We start from the raw sequence: 21,249 nt of genomic DNA on the forward strand, positions 1-21,249 counted from the left end.
TCAGTCAAGGAAACGTCAGGACAACCCCATACACATCAGATATTCACCCCATCTGTAGTTCATTGAGCTTACATCTATATATGGCCACCATAACCACCTTTCGAAATCATGGCTCCAGAAGGTGACCAAGATTGGATATATTTACCATGTCATATTCCCAGCATCCATTGCCCTTCAGTATGGATTTTACAGTAATGTTTATTTAGGGTGACACGTGGAAAGGGATTACAATGTTGTAATTCTATGAGAATGTACAATTAATAAAGTATTCCATGGGTTGAGCTCTGGCAATTACAGGCAGCTGTAAGTTCACGCCAGGATGAAAAATCTTTCCTTGGTATCTGGAAAACTAAACTGATTGTTTTAGTAAGAGGCAGCAGACACATTTTTTCCAATTTTAAAAGTTTCCTATTTTTCCATCCTTCATTATATACACAGCAGTTCATTAGGGATTAAATGTGGCCTTGGTTAGAAAGAAAGAAATGCGGTTGGCTTTGTGCTTAGAACTTTCTAGGAATAAAACAAAATTTTGAAACATTTACTTTATACAGTTTATTATTTCTTCAGTCATTAGAGTTTTTTCTGGTAAAGAAATTCCCTTTCGGTTACTTTAATAAAAGACTTTGTCAGTGGAAGAATCCTTGTTAGAGATAAGCGAATCTATTCGTTGGTTCATTGATTCTGTACTTATCTACCATTTTTCAGGTGTTGAATCAAATTGGAATATTTTTTTCTTCACTTTAAACAAATCTTTTAAGTTGACAGCTAGCTAATACTTTCACTCATCTGAAAGCTTGTGGGGGAGAGGGAGGTGGGCAAGGGAAAATTGAAAAAAATGTAGTATATTAATAAAATTAGATTTTAATAGGGGTTTTATACCATTTTTGGGTGGCACGGTGGCTTAGTGGGTAGCACTTCTGCCTTGCAGCACTGGGGACCTTGGTTCTAGTCCCAGGTTGATATCTGCAAAGAGTTTGTATGTTCTCTCCATGTTTGCGTGGGTTTCCTCTGGGTCTTCCGGTTTCCTCCCACACTCCAAAACATACTGGTAAGTTGTTTAGATTGTGAGCCCCATGGGGTCAGGGGCCAATTTGTCATGCTTTGTGCAGCGCTGCATAATCTGCAGGCGCTATATAAATAAAGAATTATTATTATTTTTCGAGATAACTAGAGTAACATCAGTTTGGACTGAAAAGATTCATACCTGGACTTAATCTTTTGAAACTTTGAAAAAGCTTCTATTAGTTGAATCTTGGATAATTCACACATCTATAGTCCCTGTTTAGGGCCAGGACAAAACGTGGTTGCATAGAGTGATCTTAATATTGATCCATTACTTTAACAGTGTTAGATGTGTTATGCCTATGCTTTCCTGTAGGGGCACTGCAGGAAAATTGAGCACTCATTCATAGATTACAGAAGATCACCACTGGAGCTCACAACTATGAGAGCATATATTTGCAGCATAGTCTTTAGTTTTTAAGAAACCTATAGGTCTCATATATACAAGAAGAAGAGCAACAAAAAATTGCAGTGAAAGAATTAAACCAAGAAACTAACAGTTTACATCATCCCGATAGCGTCTGGCTGCTTTATTGGCTGTGTTAAAATATATGGAAATAATAATAAAATAAGATAAAGCAATAAATGGCACTTGGCAGTAAAAGTCCTTTGCATTAGTGCTGCATTTAAATGAATTTAATTAGCAAAAAATATTATTATGGGTAAATTGAGTGAATAATAACAATCTCGTTCCTATTTGCGGCTCTGATTGAATTATGCATGAGAGAACCAAGTCTGTAATTTAATGATAGTCAGAGGTCTAGTTAAAAGGACTAAACATACCGATTTAACCACATCTATTGAACGAGTTACAATAATTCCTCAAATGCTGGATTGTGAACACAATTAAATTTGCCAGAAATGAAACAAAAGATCTGCTCAATAATTAAACAACAGAGGATTGGGTCAGGAGGAAAAGGCAGTTCACAGCAGAACGTAATGGGCCAATAAAAGGTCTATACAGCTGATTAAGAAGAACAAAACGCTTTCCTTAAAAAGGCAATTGTGAAATTGGGAAAATGAGGATGTGGTCAGGGGAATATGTATCTTAATTAACTGCCGGGGAGAATACAGTATTAGATTTCTATGGAGAAATAAACTGCATATTTGTCAATGTGCATTTTTACTACTTTTCTCACTTTTCTGCATTCACCAAAAGTCCCTTTAAATGAAACAACATCTGAATCCACTGAATAACAATGAATTGTTCCAAGGATCAGATTGGACAGTTATCTGGCTGGGGCTACTCTTAGAGCTCTTAAATTACTTCACCATTTATGTGAATTAAAGGGCTTTCCAAGACTTCAATATTGATAACTATATTAAGGATTGGTCATCAAAGTGTGGTGGTACAACTCCCGTTCCCCTTACTTATTATCCGAATAAAGGTACAGTGGCACTCTGGAACCTAGTTACTGAAGTTAGATGGTTTGGCTAATAAGAAACTAGCAGGATAAGTACAAAACCCTAATAGGGTCACCCATATCACCATATACTTACTTAGCAGTCTGCTGGAGCCATGGGTCACATGGTCAGCCAGCAGCAGGACTCAGGACTTCCTGTGATGTCTTGTAACTTTCTGGCTTCCTGCAGATGATGGGGGCCATGTAGTACTGTATGCAAGCTCCTCACGTGCCAAGATAATCCACAGGCCCATTCAAACACCGGTATGGAATGGCCTATATGAGTCTTACACTTACCCTTGTAAACCCTTCCAAAAGAGTTTGATAATTTAAGAAATGTAATGCTATTGCTACATTTTGTGATAACTGAAAGTCTATTATCGATTGACTCTACTCATAGAAATCCTACATATGCAAACTTTATACATATATGTTGAAATCTAGAACAGAAGTGCAGCCATGCAGTCTGGGCTTAAAAACTCGATTGCTCCTGTTCTCGTATTAGAAATATCATGATGTTAATAAAGATAATTACTTACAAACATAATTACCAGATTAACTACTTTATTAATGACTATTTCAGTAGTTAATCTGGATTATATATGAAATAGATAAAAGTCCTAGTTTCCTGATTTCCTTAAAGAAGATATTCTTATACAAAGAAACTGATCCCTAGAGGTGCTAAGTCTTCCTAACAAAGCAGATACATCTAATCTTATCAGTGGTATTAAAGCTACCTATAAATGGCAGCTATTTGGATGGTTAAATTGACCATTTTAATCCCAAGTGCCATGAATGTATATTCGTGATTCCTGAGCCTTCAACAATTGTCAAAAACATCCTGGTCAGCTAAACGTGATCCATCTAATCTTTCTGATAGCCGGCAATCAGTTCCATCAACTTGGTAATCCACATGTGTCAAGAAGCTAAGTCTACAAGAAGACTTGGCCAACTAAAGAGATGCTGTTTCATGTTCAGGCCAAGTTTTAAGACAGATATACAACTGTATTGGATGCAATTTTAATCTAATTGTTGGTGTAGGACATCAACATGAACATATTATACAAGGTGGACTGTTGTAGTGACAATTCCTAAATCTTGAGTCAGATTATTTTATCACAGTTTCTAATAAGGCCCGATACTCCGACATAATGATAGATCCTAAAGACCAATTTGAAGACGACTCTATGTGAAGCTGACTTTATAGTCAATTTGTGGTGAAAAATTACTTTGTCCTCTTTGACAAATTATAACATTGAAATTTTCAATGCAATATACATGGGAAGTAGGTTGTTAGCATCTGAAGGGCCATACGGTGCCCCAGTCTATTGATGTTAAGAACTCTTTCTCACCTCAGGGAAATGTGACTTTATTTAGCTCATAAGACAATTTTCATTCTGTATATAAACTCTTTGGCTCACATTGACTGCGCTGGTAGTGGCATTGTAGGATTAGTATAGAGAGTGAGGTTTTTGTTAAGAATCACTCGACGTTATTGCTCGTTCAGAGATGTAAAAAGAATAAAAGCGAGTCATTGATTATAGGCAACTCTCCCATTAATGTCTCTTTGTGTTTGTTATATGTCATCTGTTCACAGTCAAGAGTCTTATCTCTCTTTTACCTCAATTGCTATCTCTTATTGCTAAACAATGTCCTCGCCCTTATAGCCATGGATTTCCTCCTCCACTTAATTTGTGGCAGGTGTCATTATCCCAAAGACAGTCCTTTTAAGAAACTAATTCTCAATGACCCCTTTGGGATAAGAAGACTTTTCTTTGTTTGCTGATATTTCCATAGAAATTTATGGGATTTTTGAAGTTTGTAGAATGTTGTAGGACTAACAAATGACAAATGACTCCATTTCCGAATGACCTCATCTGTGAAATGTAGGAGAAGAGAGTTTGTTTATTGAAAGGTTTCCAATTTTCAGTAAATTTTCATTTTCATCATTGTTTTATTAACCGGGGTCATATCTGTATGTATATTATTGAAGTCATTGGTCAACATCTATATGTCCCTAAACCACCTTACAGATACATACTTTCCTCATTGGGAGAGGGGAGAAAACCAATGTGAGATATCTACAAAATATCTTAACACCCTTTCCCTTCTTTGCCATCGTAGTAGAGTAGAGTCAAAATTCCCTTTAATATCTGGTCCATTCTCAAAATTGGGCCTTTCCTTCCCAAATATTGCTGTAGATAGATTTAGAAGAACTTTTCAAATGTTACAATATGGTAGCAATACCAGCCCAATAAAGTTCAGTACTTATGGACCTTCAATGGGAAACACCAATCGGTCACATGTAACATATTTCTCTACACTCAATATCTTGTGTCTCATAGACTGTCCCGCTTTTGACCTCAGCTTTGAATGACCTAAAAACCTTTCAGAGCTTCATAATTTGATCCAGATCTCCTAAAATGTTTTTACATACAGATTTAATGCATGAATAGTCAGAGCCAACTTTCCTTTTCCCTACCTTGGAAGTTGAGTTCAAAATTTAAAGCTCTGTCTGAGTTTCAGTCTTAGAGGTTTAAGGTGGGATCTATAGACGTGTACAGAAGTACATTGCTCTGTAGTTAATCCTCACAGTAGCAGTTCAGGCTGTGTCTTTCTAGTACTAGTTAATGGTCATAAAGTTAAGATGAAGTGCACAGATGGAATTTCAATTAGCATGGTTTTCAATGATTTATAGAGAGTCCACATCAAGTAATTGATCCCTCAGCACCTAATGCCTGTTTAACATCCTCCTCCTTACAGTATAGTAGCCTTTGCCACAATCCATCTGGTGAAAACACTGAGGCCTTTGTTCACATACTATTTATTGCCTACAACGCCAAACCCTGATTCTGTTCCCATTGGATGTACTCTCTCTCCCAAAATGCAAATGACAAATTGTTACATTCTGAAGTGTGAAAATTCAATTCCCAATTATATGAAAATAGTGAACTCTTGTGTGTTTAGCTGTGGAAATTGAAACATTTCCAGCTAGAATACATTACTGGCATCATTCTGATTTTCACAGAGCAATAAATATATGCGTGAAAAGGATTTTTGATGAAACAGGGTCGAGATTAGTTGAACATGTTAATGTAGACGACTTTAACCCGCTGGAGGATAATGTACATTTTTTATTAGGCGAAACTAGAAATTGTAAGGTTTTAGCTGTTGGCATTGTAATCTTACAATAAAATTATATTATTGATCTCAGGATTTGGAGAAACTACGAATTCGGAGATTATAAATTTCCTGGGATAGGTGGCCATTGTTGAAACACAGATCACAGTGACATAGCTAAAACCTCAAGTTCTCCTGTTCTGTTCCTCTGAATGATCAATTGACAGTATTCAAAAAGATAAGAAGCAGCAACCACACTTATCCATGGCTATGTTTGGTACTGCAATTTTAGTGCTAGTCAGCCTCACAGGAGAAATTAAAGGGGCTTACCAGGTATGTTAATAAATATAAAGGTGGCTGTACAAAATAATAAACTTATACTTACCAATTCTGGAGCTTCCGGTGTCTCACGCCGCCGCTCATAGGTGTCGTGCCCCTTTTTGTTTACAGGGGCAAGCACTCTCCACTCCATCAACTTCTGCCTGTACCCTGCCGCCGTGTCTGATACACATTGAAATTAATGCTATATCAGACACTCGGGCATGAGATGGGTGGGCGGTCCAGGCAGGCGGAAGTTGTCAGAGCGGAGTTCTGCCCCTTTAAACAAACAATAGAGCCCCTTTAAGGTTGCATCTTTTAATGCTGATCATGAAGTTAAAGGGGTTATTGATGTTTTTATTTACCCAAAATTGCAACCTGAATCATCAGCTGAGTCTTTCTCAAGCATGAGCGGAAACCTTGCGATGCTGGGTAAATAAATAACACCAAAGATCGAATGACTCTGTAGGATCCTCTGGAAGAATTAGTGTGCACTTGTGTACTAACCACCTATAGCAAAATAAATGTTAAAATTGACAGTGCATACTCAATGGTAAAATAAAATAACATGACGCATTTTGGGCTTAAAAACCCTTTGATAAAGAAATTATAGTGCTGTCTTCTTTCTGCCGTGCCACTTATTGACAGACATGTTTTCTCCAATAGACCCACATGGAAAATACATTTTGTGGTGCTAACTAAAATCCCTTGTAAAAAGCCAGAATTACTAATTTACCAATCCAAAACAGGTGGAACAACTTACGTTTAGTAACAAAACATGTAGAAAATTTAAGAAAATGTCCCCTCTGCGGTGGTGTTCCTGAAATATTAGCAGTGTGTACTTTTCATCAGAAACTAAGTGGTTTCTTAGGTCATTTTATAAATAAGTTGTTTATATGAAGTAAACCTCCTATACAGGTTGAATTCATTCACTTTGACCAAGTGTACCCTGCTTGTTTTTGTTAAGTGGGTGGGACTCTCGTTTTCATGCTTTGGTGATTTCTATAACACCAAGTAAGTGTGAAGGATGAATAATTATGAGCTAATTAATGAAAACAAGGTGTCATAGCCAGTCGTTTGTCAAGAGCTGATTGAAAGGTTAAATGTTTTTGAACCATTTTTGGTAATTCAACCATTGACTTCAGTAAACTGAAACCATTGTATAAACACTCATCCTAATCCAAATGCAGAAATGTAATGATGCACGTTTTAGGATTATTAAAGATTAAGAAGATGCACTTCTTAAGATATTGCACTTAGGTTCTGAATTATTTCTTGGTGGAGTTAGACTTATCATCATGTCTGGCGTAGGTGACTGTAGAGTCATACTGTGCACCATCTATTAGTTGGCCAAGTTTATGCCAGAAAACTTTGCAAAATGTTGGTGAATTAGTAGAAATTTTGCTGTGGACTTTTTGCTGTGACGAAATTTACGCTTTTTAGAGGGTGCACACCTTTTGTCTTACTAGCCATGAAAGTTTTTTTTATAAAACCCGTAACAAATAAGGCACATGGCAATTCAGACCGTATTTTGGCACAAATCTTGCCAGAATTCTGTCATAGACAGCTTGATAATTCTTCCACACTGTGTCTGAAGCCCACTGAGTAAATGTTGGACTTTAGTTTAAAGCAGTGGTTCTCAACCTGTGGGTCGCGACCCCGGTGGGGGTCAAACGACCCAAACACAGGGGTCACCTAAAGCCATCGGAGCCACGATTTTATTGCATTTTTTGGCACGAATACAATATTCTTGTACATGGTTTAGGGTCACCGCAACATGAGGAACTGTATTGCGGGGTCACAGCATTAGAAAGGTTGAGAACCACTGGTTTAAAGGAAATCTAAAATCAAAACCCAACATGATAATTTGGGATACTTACTCAAAGATCCAGGCACTGTGACTGTGGTAATTGACTTTGTTATCCACTGCCTCCTTCTTTCTAAAACCAATGTTTAAAATTATGCTAATGAGGCAGGAGAGCTGCAAAGAGGTTACTCTCTCGCTGGTTTGCTCCATCTTCAGATGAAGGTCGATCAATGAGGTGAGACACAGAAATCCTTTGGTCTTTCTGCAGTCAGGTAGGGGTGCAAGACTTGAAGCATTATGTAGAAGCAAGGGAAAGTAGAAGATTGGCTCTACCTGGCAAATATTGCAGAACCAACCAACTATCTTAATCCGGGGAGGGGGGTGATATGTTGTCTTTACAGCTACAGATGGATGGATTTTTTTTCTGGGAGATAAGCCAAGGTTGGTTTTTCCAGTGGTTTACTGTTCTCTTTTCAATAGAATTGGCCTGAGGAACAATTCTTGTAAGAAGAAGTCTTTGGCTGCAGTTGCTGAAGGTGTAGGGCCTGATTTAGGCATGTCTTCTGACCTTCTAGTGATTCTTGACGTTTACCTAACCTAAAGTTTTGAAACATTTTCTTTTCGAGGTACTCTTAGTTCTCAATATTGTAAGTAGAGGTACTAAATAATGACAAGTGAGTGCTAGATGTATCTGACAGTAATGTAATAACGTGTATGAGACACTTTGGTTTTGGCACTGCAGTTGCTGTTTTACTGCTGTTAAAGCACTAGTCCCTGGCTGTCACGTGCTGTGGTTAGGATTGTAGATGTAAATTACTTTTTATTGTTTTTATTGGCGGAACGTTATTTAGTGGGGTAAGTATGTGACAGCTATTTCCTTGTTGTCAACGTGTGATATTGTGATTACAGAATGACACCATTAGGCTCCTAATGAAGTCCTTTATACAGCTCCACCCCTCTTAACATAGACATTATAGATAGCTCCATCCTATATGTTACTTTTTATGGAAGTAACTTCAGCTATGGCAACAATCCCTACCAATGTTTATTAGGAGTCTCTAAGGAAGTCCTATTAAGGCTTCTACATTGCCATTAATGCTTGGGAACTTCTAACAGTCTCTCCGACAGACTGAAATGTGATTTATAAGCTGGTTTTGTTCTAGCAAAAAAAAAAAATCCAACCCTCTCATTTAAAAAGAATGTAGTATTTCATCAGCATTATCTCACAATAGCTCTGCATGCCAAAGGGCATTAAACATTAAAATGAGACTTGTCTTTTGTTTTATGTAATGGACCATTCGATTGGATCATCAATGAATGTAATAGAAAACAAATGTTTTGTAGGTTTTTTTTTCTGAACTGAAGCTTAAAAATGTTTTCATTTCCAAGTTTGGTTACAAACTGTTCAGTAAAATGTATAAAATGTTGCAGGCTTCATTCTGCAGTTTTCCTCGAGCTAGAAGGGTTACTGAGGGCAAATAAAGGATTTTCTACTATTGAGACTCAGTAAGTGTGATGATGACGGATACTGTTATCAGAGGGATCATGAGTGATGATGTGAGTGATAGGCTGCAGGTAATGGTGTGGTTGGATCTGCCTCCGGGATGTGTGATACATGTGGTCATTTGTCTCGCTTTGCTTATTACCAAGGGAAATTAACAAACCCACTCCCATTGTGAATGTCTAGCCACCTCATAATCTTACATAGAAATGTGGAAAAATCATTTTATACAATCTGCAAGTAACCTCTCAGATTTCCCTACTTATTGTTCCTGACATATTGTGACCAGGTAGGGCGCTAGTGTATCCCTCTGTGTGCTAATACAGTAGGACACATCTACCGTTTCGTTTGTACCGTTTGCAAGGTGGGGGAGGAGCGTATTTAAGCATCAGTGGATGATTTGCTGCTCCCGATTGAGGTAACCATCCATTACCAAACTGCAGCTGGCTTATGATAGGCCACAATTAATGGTAAATTCTGTCCAAAATTGATTTCTACATGGCATACATTTGAGCCATAACATGTGGCAGGTTATTGTAAATGTGGTTGGCCGAGTTGGACAAACTTTTGGCATGCACCAGAAATTTTTACTTTTTCATGTCTCGTAAGCCCAAAAAAATAAAACGGGTGTACACAGGATCATACATTAGCCCCTATATATATGTAAGCTGCAGTTAATGCACTTTGTAGCCCCGTAATGTACAGAATATCAAGATTACTAAAGGAAATATTAAACCAAATCTACCATCAAAATCAGGCATGGATAAACCAAGGGCACTTACTCATAGATCAAGGCACCATGACTGTGGAAATGTTTTTATATTTGTTATCAATGGCCTCCATCCTTCTAAAATCAACCTTTACAATTATGCTAATTAGCCAGAAGGGTCGTTGGGTCATTGACAGAGCTCTTCCGTGCTTTGGCTGTTCCAGCTTGAAGCAGCACATTCCCCCTCCCACTGTGTGAGATTACAGCAGGCAGAGGGAGGAGGAAGTGCTGAGTGAGCAAAGGACGGTGGAGATGATTACCAGTGATGGTGCCTGGATCTATGAGTAAGTATCATGCTCGATTTTAATGGTAGATTTCCGTTAGCAGACTTCTTTATGACTCTATGGAACTTATAGTGGGAAAAAAATGAATGCAGGAGAAAAACTATATCATAGCCAAGCTTCAGTTTGCATATTGGCTTATGTTGTGTTTGAATGATATGTTTTTCTATGAAACTCGTTTTTCCCAGGACTTTGCGGAGCAGTCTTATTATTTGCACATTAGATTGTGGGTTTTGTCTGTGATACTACATTATTAAGTGTTTTGCCGAATTAGAAACATATGTATATTTTGGAATATTTCCCGTAACACAGACGTAAGTATGGCATAAGTACTGTACCAAATTTATGCTTCTATGTTACCAGACCTTTTAAATGCCATGCTCCAGGAATAAGGATCAGGAATAATACTGACATTGGTAAAACATGTATATTATTAAACATGTTATGATAGATATAGTCCAACCGTGTATAGATGTGCACACAAACCGATGGCCAAAATCTCAGTGATAACCAACTATGCTTGTGGTTAGGCCATATATAACCAACACAGGGTGGACCAAACTACTCATGTTACACTGGACCCCAGAAATACAGGGATTTTCCAGGCCCACAATATTGATGGCCTCTCTTCTTTAAACTCCTTTAGACAGTTGTGTGTTGGATCACAATCAATCAGTGTCAGACTGGTCCAACAGATTACAGGAGGATTCTCTAGTCGGCCCAGGTGCTAACCTACTACTGAACCCCAGAAATACAGGGTGTTGTGGGCTGACAATATTGATGGCCTCTCTTCTTTCACCTCTTTTATACAGCTGTGTATTAGATCACCATCAATCAGTGTCGGACTGACCCACCAGAGTACAGGATTCTCCTCTACTCCCAGGTGCTAACCTAATACTGGCCCCCGGAGATACAGCATACATCATCCTAATTTGGAGACTACTATGGTCTTTTTTCTGTAGGATGAATAATTATTTTTGGTGGGCTCCCCAGTCCGACACAGCCAACAATCTGATGCTAATCCACTGATCAATGCTTATATAAACCCATGGATAGCTTGAGTTGATAGATAATAGAGAAGACTTTATATCAACTAAAACTTAGGACCTTGACATTTTTTTTAACAAAGTGTGTTATTCTTGTTTTTGCTATTGCAGCTCATCCAATTTCACATAGATAGAAATGAATCACAATACAATAAAATGCATTTAACAAAAATGGTTCTGAATACGAACATAAAGCATAGACACGTTGTCTAATCCTGGACAACGCCTTTTGGTAGTTTTTTATATTCTAAAAATCCATATGAATTTTATTCAGAGTTCACTTCAGGATAAGACGTCGGCTTCTGGATGTAGTTGCAGACCCTGATAAAAATCTTGTAGCCACAAATTTCATCTGGAAGATGATACAAATTACTCTTGAAAAAAATTGAAGTATCATTGTTCTCCTTGAGGACTATTCTGAGTCCTGAGGCTACAAAGTAAATCATATTCACAAAGGTTTTGGTAGACAACAGTAGAGATTATTGTTTTATGCACTTACACTGAGCAGAGTAGTTAAACCATTATCCAAATCACTTGGCAGCCCACACTCACTTCCTATACATTCCAGACAAATGTGATGTAATTTGTTGAAGTAAAGTAGGAAAATATTGAAACCACATTCTTTTGATTTGTGGAATATAAAGGACTTTATATGTAGATAATCCGGGGGCCATTTCGGATGGTTCATGTATAAGCAGCACAATTATGTTGTTGAGAATGGTTTGCCCACTTTTGGGCGTTTGTGAGCGTTTTATTTGATGGGTGGGTGATTACGGTCAATCACATCTGCTATTGCTTTCTGTGTGGCCAGAAAAAAATTCTTGAGATAATAATTTGTTACATAAATAGTATCAAAAGACAACAAATATAAATGTCATATTATTAGACTATTGTATGATTGATCTTTTTTTATCTTTTTCAGTTAAAGTGGAGAAAAGTCCTCCCGTCAAAGGGACCTTGTCTGGCAGAGTAACATTACCATGCTTCTTCTCAACAATACCTACACTACCGCCAAGCTATAACATTACAAATGAATTTTTGAGGATAAAATGGACAAAAATCGAAAAAAGTCGAGATGGAAAAGATCCAAAGGAAACCACAGTTTTAGTTGCCCAAAGTGGTGGAATAAAAATTGGCCAAAATTATAGGGGTAGAGTGTCTGTACCAAGTCATCCAGAAGACATTGGTGATGCATCTTTAACAATGGTTAAACTGCGGGCTAGTGATGGTGGTACCTACCGCTGTGAGGTGCTGTTTGGAATCGAAGATACTCAGGACACCATCTCTTTGGATGTTTCAGGTAGGACTGGCACCACTGAAACTTCGCTATTAACATAATAATAATTTTTTAACCTTTGACATAGTCCATATATCTGATATCCTGAATCCATGGATTCAATAGATTTTATAGTATGTTTATTATCTTATTTTTCTATTTTACAGGTGTTGTTTTTCACTATAGGGCACCAGTAGACAAATACATTCTAGATTTTGAAGGTGCTCAAAAAGCTTGCATAGAAAATGGTGCCCAAATTGCCACACCTGGACAACTGAGAGCGGCCTACGAAGATGGATTTGAGCAGTGTGATGCTGGCTGGCTGGCTGATCAAACTGTTCGGTAAAATAACTTCACTTTCATCTGTATTTTATACCATTTCTAAGCAGTGAAATATTGTTAGAGTTTAAAGGGGTTGGCCACTTTACCTCATGTTTTTTGTAATGTGTGGGGGGCAGGATATTAGGTGATTTACCAATATAGATCTATTGAAAGTTCTCTTCAGCATTCTTGATATGTGAAATGAAGCCTCCTGTCTTTTACCTCATCAGCCAAACATATCTGTCCATAAAATGGCCTTAGGCTACATTCACACTGCCGTTGCCCGCCTGTACCGTACCGTAGCGGGCAACGGCAGTGTACGGGGAGAGGAGGAGGAGGTGAGCGCAGCTCACCCCCGCCCCTCTCCATAGGAATTAATGGCGCACGGCGCCGCATTACGGCAAAAGATAGGACAGGTCCTATCTTTTTCCAGGTACGGAGCGGTACGGTGCCGCATGTGTGCTGTAGGGCGCCGTGCGCCCATTGACGTCTATGGAGGACGTATATCGGCCGTATATATGTCGCCGGAAAAAACGTCCTCCATACGTTAGTGTGAATGTAGCCTTAGATGGAGGGTCATGTGATCTTATCTGTCCATGAACAATCACCAGTTAGATATCACATGACCCTCCATCTGCAGCCATTTTATGGACAAGAATGTCTGGCTGATGAGGTAAAAGACAGGAGGGTTTACTTTACATATCAAGGAACTGGAGCAGAATGTTTAATAGATTTATATTGGTAAATAGCTTAATATCCTGCCCCTCCACACTTACACACACATTACAAAATACATGAGGTAAAGTGGCCAACCCATTTAAGGAGTAAATGGTTAAAGTATTTGTTGCATAATCTATGAGATCTTGCAAGGAGTATAATTGCTGGGAAGACTACATATAATCTGAGTGAAAGCCCAACAGATCCACTAACAATATAAATTAGCATTTCAAGGCACTAGTTGACATCCTGGGTTTGTTCTCTCTGAAGCCATTCTGTGTTTCCAATAAATTCCGGAAAGATTTGTGTCTGAGTCATATGGAGTTCGTACTATAAGATTGAGAAGATGCTGAATTCCTCTGAAGCTTTTCGGCCAGCAGTGTGAGCAGTTCTCTATTGCCTGCATTTCTGTCTCTCTTCTATTCTTACTGAACCAGCAATAGTAAAAGCATTTCAAACTTCCAGAGCTTGACCCCCTCACCTGGAACAAACTCTGATAACAACCCTGTGTGTTCTATTATCCATTGCTGATTAAAACTTTGTCTTGATACCGTTCTTGTCTTTACTTGTTTGTTATTCATTTGTATGTCATGATTTTTGATAGTTGACTTACGTTCTTGACTATACTTCTGTCTATATGATTCTATACTTTATATGCTTTCTCAGTTGTGACCTGGAACGTTATTGAAAGTGGAACCCCTTTGTGTTATTTACATGTCTGTCTTGTTATGTGCTCTCACTTTTGTGCAGGAAGGGATTGTCTTTGTGGTCATCCCATATTGTCTAAGATATGCAGAGAAAAGTAGGCAGGGCTGTTGGAGGGCTGGAGGTTTAGGGTTCACTGTCCTTTCTGTTGTCCCTTACTACAGTGTTTCCATTACTAGCCCCATCTGTTAATTAAAAATACTCTAAATGTGTTTTAGAAAGAGTTTTTAATGCTATCCCTTTAAGTAATTTATTGTACTATAGGTGATCTATCATTGTGCATATATTAATTATTTATTGAGCTTTAGATAAATTAGGAGACTGAAAAAGACAACTTTTTGGGAATAGTTAGTACTTTTATATTTATTGTTTTTCTAAGACAGTAGTTGACTAGTCTAGAGGTCTGGTGAAGTTCTTGTGTTTGCTATTGATAGACATGTTGTCACCTTGTGGTCTGAGTTATTTTGTGATCTGTATTCTAATACTCACAATTGTTTATTAAAGGGTAATTGAATAAAAGGAATGTAATAGTAATGACAGCCAGTAACTAAGAAGTAAAAATAATATTTTCCTGTTGCTGTTTTCTTTGAGGTATCCAATCCGCAATCCAAGAGCTGGCTGTTATGGTGACAAAAAAGGGAAAGAGGGAATACGAACCTATGGCAGGCGTCCAGCTGAAGAGAAATATGATGTATACTGTTTTGTGGATGAAATCAATGGTGAGTCTAAAATAATTTGTCTGATTTTAAAGACTACAGCATTATAAAGGACATCAAGCCTCGCTTCTCCCTGCATTATGTTCAGTGAAAAACAACACTTGACCCAACCCTATATTTATGTGGTCACTTAGGTTTCAATTTAAGCAAACTGTGGAGGTAGTGGATTTAGAAAACACTTTATATAGTGTATTGTCAATTGGGCTGTTCACATTTATGATGCCTTTTTAAAATAATTTCTACCAAATAGTTTTTTGGGGTGGTTTTGTCAAGATCAACTTCATGGTGCGGCACGATAAAGTAACGTGCTTTCACTTGACGGCATTGTGGAAGTTGTCTATTAAAGTATTATCATGTGGATTTAACCTGTAGGAGTTGTATGAAGTTAGAGAAATAAGAAGCTTCCTTTAATATTAAGACCCACCTTCATCAATTAGTGATGTCTGGTATTGCAGATTTATAAAAGAGGACTGAGCTTCAATAACAGATATAGCCCCTGGACAATAAAATATCCATGTTTCCTCTATTCTTCTAAAAGCGACTACTGTAGAGTCTGCCTTACTTTGAGACACCTATGATAAATCTTCCCCCTTGAATTTACCTTTAACATATCCACAGCTGGAGATAATGCCATCACTTTGAGATAACACTTACTGGCATCACAGGATTCATCTTGACAATTAACACAGGGAGTTAAAGCACGATGTCTAAAAATAGATTCTTCTGCACTAAAGTATAAGGTCAAGTGAGGTAGTAGAGCTAAAATCCCCAATAAAAAAAGACCTTGGGAAGTTGGCAGAACACAGAAGTTTTTAGATTTGATAGCTGGAAACTAACTGCTAGTGCTAAAGAACATGTGTAAATCTATTGTTGTAGATGTACTATTATATATCAACAGATGTGGAAGTTAGGACACAAAGGTCAACCAACATAAACGTTAGGTGACTAATGGGTATAAATAGTTACAACAGTGTGCAGCCATTTTCCAGAGGGTCATCGCTGCCTCTGATGTCATTGGGGACCACCAAGTCTCGGGAAAATGCCGGTGCACATGCACCACCAGCATTTGAAGGCTAACACCCACAATTGGTGCCAGCAGCGGGTGTTATCAGTTGGGTTAAGCGTTCATGTTTTTAACGGATCCATCAATCCCTAATTATTATGAAATAATACTTGTAAAGTACAATGAACTCTTATCCAAGAGTTTTAGCCCAACAACCAATTCATCTCCATATAAAGAGATAACAAAAAAAGCACTTGTAGTCTGACCCTGCAGTCATAAAGCTTGTGATCTGCCTCTGCAGAGTCAACCCCAACCCTAGAAACATTTTGAAACGCCAAGAATAAGGAAATGGCCATCAGGATGGCGTTGACTATGGACACTCATGTCTAAAGACCTGCACAGATCTTGTATCACCAACATATACTGACCACAAGTAAAATAAAATTTGCTTGGAAACTTGCAGTAAAACTGAAAACTGCTAGGCATGTAAGATTTCACTCTCCCTCTATTTAATATTCTCCTGGCATCATAAAACACGTGCGTATAGGCTTGGGGATAAATAAAGTGGCAAACTAAACAGGTGGGAGAATATTAATAAGGAAACATGAAAGCGGAATGTAACTCGGAGAGCTTAACGTTTGACAGACTTTTGAAGAACAGGCTAATAAGACAGCGTCTAGCGCTTTCCAGTGAGATGATTGTGAATCAGCCTTTGTCTGGAGCAGAGCGCCTGCCTCATAAGTCTAGTCTGTGGTATTTAACAGCCATAAAATAGGAACCGTACATAGTCAGGTGTTTTTCTTTCAATCCTAAAGTGCATATACACCGAACAGGAAAATCCCGTCAGTTCTTTGAGTGCTGACTTCAACCTGGATGGAAAAGGCTGCCAAGGTTAACACACACTGCATTATTGTCTACTACATAAACACTGTCATGGTTTCCATTTTCTGCACAGCAATGACAGAGTTACAGCGTGAACCACTATTACACATAGGCTTCTCGCATGATGGCACCGTCCCGATAGACCCAGCTAGAATAACATTGTTTCCTATCTTTCTCATTTCACTGATGGGCAGGAAGCCATAACTCACCAATATCAAAGAGTTCTCTAACTTTTTAACCTTGTTCTTATTATCTACATTGTTTAAATTTAAAATCTGTCAGTGGGTACAAAGCTACATCATGGCTAAAGCATTCACAATATATGACATAACACCACAATGAATTTCATGCCACAACATGGTTGAAGGGATTGTCCAGGCTTTAAACAAAAAAAATTCTAGGGTCACTATCTTATCTCGTACAATTTTATATCTGATACAATCACTGTTATTACTCTGTAATGGTTTATTTTATTTCTATATGTTCCCTAGAATCTGTAAAGTGCTACGGAATTTGATTATTATTATTAACTATACGACAGGCCTGGGGGGCTGTAAAAAACAAAAAAAGTTATATGCAAGTGCTCCCGTTGTCCCACGCTGCCACCCGTCAGCTCTGTGCCTCTGTTTGTTCACAGAAGCAGGCACTCCTATCTGTTCCACGGGCCACATGCCTGATGCAACATTAAATCTAATGCAGTAGCAGGCTAGCGGAAGTAGGAGCACCTACCTCTGTAAACAAACAGGCTGCAGCGTGGAACAATGGGAGCAATGGAGAAGGTAAGTATAACTGTTTTTGTTTTCCAGCTCTCCCCTCAGTCTGTTTATATAGCTCCTTTAAGGAACAGTAGGATCACTTAAATTGGTTGTGTACTGACTAGAAGTGAGCAAATGGAATTAAATAAAAGTGCTTTAACACAAATCCAAATTTTCTGGAGGTTGTGGTAACTGTGACCGACTTCCTGGAACCCTTCCCGGCATCACCTGAAACTTCATCCTAGTACCAGAAAAATTTCTGCTCAGATCGGGAGGCTCTCAAAAAAGTCGCAGCCCTTTAGGAGCCTTGTCTTGTCCTGGGGAGACCTTGTCTTCCCTATTGTGGAAAACCAGAGCAGCAGTTCCCATGGAGCACTTGTCTTAAATATTGGCTAAGTAAAAGGACAAAATAAAGCAAAATAAAAAAGGCATCACCTTTTTAGATGTTTTAAGGTGTTTTAGGTCTTTATTGGTTGATTTTTCTGTGTTAATCCATTCAAAGGTGGAGGAGACAATTTTACAGTGAACCATAGAGTTTTTGCTCTAAGAAAGACACTAGCGCTGAATCTTTAATTATCACATTATTTTTCTACTGGCTTTTTGTCTGACTCTTTATTTCACGAGATGAAGGTGTAACCTGCTTTTTCCACATGAGAGCACCCCTCACAGCTACCAATAGTTCCTATAGAGAATCCTTCACAAGTAGAATACCTCATTGTTAGTCTCTATGTGGCCCGGATACGGTAGCTTTTAGCAGTGGTTTATCCGATGATTAAAGCTACGATTTGGAAGAGAATGAAAAGAATGACTTTTGGTTTTTGCTCCAACTTTCTACAATTATTGAGATTACTTTGGGAAGCAGCCTTTATCATGTGTGAAATCTATAGCAATTATACCTCAGACATTCTAGGAATTTTACTGGATAGATAAAACTGAATATAGAGTATGGCTCTTGTCAGGTGGGACAATCATTGAATAATGACATTTATATATTTTTCAGGTGACTTTTTCCACTTGCCCAAAAGGTTGACATTTGAAGAAGCTAAAAAAGCTTGTGAAGAGAAGAACTCAGCCATCGCAACAGTGGGAGACATGTACGCAGCGTGGCGAAGCGGCTTTGACCAGTGTGATTATGGTTGGTTAGCTGATGGTAGTGTCCGTTACCCTGTGTCTTTGGCAAGGCCACAATGTGGAGGTGGACTCTTGGGGGTGAGGACTAAATACCGTTTTACCAACCAAACCTACTTCCCTCGACCACAGGAGAAATATCACGTCTATTGTGTCCAAAGTAAGTATTTATACCCAGTAATGACTCATTCCTCTCAGTTTCCCCATTCGCATGCATTCTTGGGTTAATGGGGAGAAAAAACACCTTAATCCTGAATTATCCTTAGTTATAAAGGTAAATGTAATGCCGTTCTCGATGTCAGAGTTGGTCTAGGGTTACACGCATATAATGGTTGTACCATGAACATCAATAGCAGTCACATACCCGATGTACGTGTCATATCTGTGAGAGAACTGCTCATTTGATTGCAGACCAAAAAGGTTGTGGTACAATAAGTTCGTCCACAAGTTGCACCATTGAGTCTCACAACTTATGTGCAATTTTTTGTTGTGAATCACTGTCATGAATCAACCTTAGTCTCTTACGCAAATTTTCTTTTTTTGTAATGTGTGTGTGTACGTGTGGGGGCCAGGATATTAAGGAACCCACCAATATACGTCTATTAAAAGTTTTGCACCACTATGTTAAAATTTTATTTGAAGCTCCTGGTTCAGAATGATCTTTTATCTCCTCAGCTGCCATTCCTGTCCATAAAATGGCGGGAGATGGAGGGTCATGTGATCCTAACTGTTCACAACCAATCACTGTTCCTGGACCTCTTGATGGTATTTATGAATACAACCTTAAGGTCCTGGAAGGTAGATATGTCATGGACATCTAGGATCACATGACCCTCCATTTCTGGCCATTTTATAGACAGGAATGGCAGCTGACCAGGAAATAGATATTTCTGAATCGGGAGGCTCACTTCACATATCAAGAAAGTGGTGCTGAACTTTTAATAGACGTATATAAAGTTATTGCTATTTATTGGAATCTTCACTTAATTCATAAGAATGTTTGGAATTTTTTTGCTCAGATTTTTTATGCAGCTTCAACCCATAACAAAACAGCCTTCATTTACATGATATGAAATCTTTACTGTGATTGGTTGCTATGAACAACAAAGATAGTTTTCCTTTGAGACAGTCTCCTTAATCTTCCCTCGGTATAAGAGTTATAATAAACTTCTAATTCGTTCTTGAATACTGATAAGATCGCACTTATTTCAATAATGGGTCGGTGCGGAGCTGGAACAATAGTTCAAACACACACTTTAATTTACACTCGCTATACTTATACGGCCTGTGATCCAGATGTTACAAGAAAGATGATGTCACCTTCTGCAGCTGTTAACAGTAAAAACCTTCTACCCCTCCCATGGTAATAAATGATTCCCTATGACCTTTAATACCACGGTTGGAAATTTTCTTCAGCTGAAATCTTAGTAACAGAAACAAATACAAAGCATTGTCAAGGAACTGGCATATTTAGGTCAACTGCTGGGATATCTGAAGCCATCTATTAGGTCACCTCCATTACTGTTTAAAGTTTTGCTATCATATCTTCTCTATAGACAAGGTAATGCATATTTTACTCATTACCAAAGAATTACCTTAACCATGTAAATCCTGTAGGCCTCTGTGTGAACTCATATATCATAATATAGTCTAGTTTATTTTAAATTCTGCAAAAAATTATGGAAATTGATTTCTACTGTGTCTTTTAATGTGGCCAGATATTTATACAGAGCCAATGGATGAAACTTTTTGGCTGTCTCATTTCAACCACTGACAGAAATTACGGTACTATAAGTGACCCCATAATAAGCACATCCCATGATAGTGTTGCCCAGAGTCCGCCCCCTAACCCAAAGGCCGTACCCCTTCACTACTACCTCCACACACACATAGCGTAGAGGTAGTGTAGTTGTGATAATAATCGCAAATATGCAAATGGAAACCACCATGCTCTTCCGTGGAGATAAGTGGAGATAAAGATTGGGCTACTGGATTTTAGCATGCGTGATCTTTTTGTTGTTGAGGGTATAGGTCACCTCTAGAGGAGTCTGATTTACTGCACATCTTAAACAAGAGGACCAAAATAAATTAGATGCTCATATATATAATATAGATATACCCATACAGGGCAACACAATATAAGCATGTATGATATTGTGCTTCAGTAATACTTTTCCCATGAGCGCTCGCTAGGGAGAGATGAATCATTTTTTGTACATGAGTGTTACTTGCTTGAATCACTTCCTATCCGATACATAGATGTGAGATGCGTCTGGGAGTTCTCACACAAGATAATATATGTAGTACATCTTACCCTTTACACACCATACGGGATATACTATGACTAAGCACAGGGATAAGGAATCCTTCCAGCTTGTCCAGCCTCTAAATAATTTAGTATTTATAGGTATCCTTGACTCACAACATATGCCGAAAATC

General features: G+C 38.3%; 1 protein-coding gene across 2 annotated transcripts in view; it reads left to right on the forward strand.

Moving 5' to 3' along the window:
• VCAN (versican) overlaps positions 1 to 21,249 on the forward strand; it is a 72,722-nt gene that overhangs the window by 7,171 nt on the left and 44,302 nt on the right. For both annotated transcript variants that reach the window (XM_072139410.1, XM_072139416.1), the window contains exons 3-6: positions 12,230 to 12,607; positions 12,751 to 12,925; positions 14,918 to 15,045; positions 18,683 to 18,970. In XM_072139410.1, the coding sequence (XP_071995511.1) occupies positions 12,230 to 12,607; positions 12,751 to 12,925; positions 14,918 to 15,045; positions 18,683 to 18,970 (969 nt within the window). The remainder of the gene's footprint in view (positions 1 to 12,229; positions 12,608 to 12,750; positions 12,926 to 14,917; positions 15,046 to 18,682; positions 18,971 to 21,249) is intronic.

Source organism: Engystomops pustulosus, chromosome 1, assembly GCF_040894005.1.
Source record: "Engystomops pustulosus chromosome 1, aEngPut4.maternal, whole genome shotgun sequence".
NCBI lineage: Eukaryota > Metazoa > Chordata > Amphibia > Anura > Leptodactylidae > Engystomops > Engystomops pustulosus.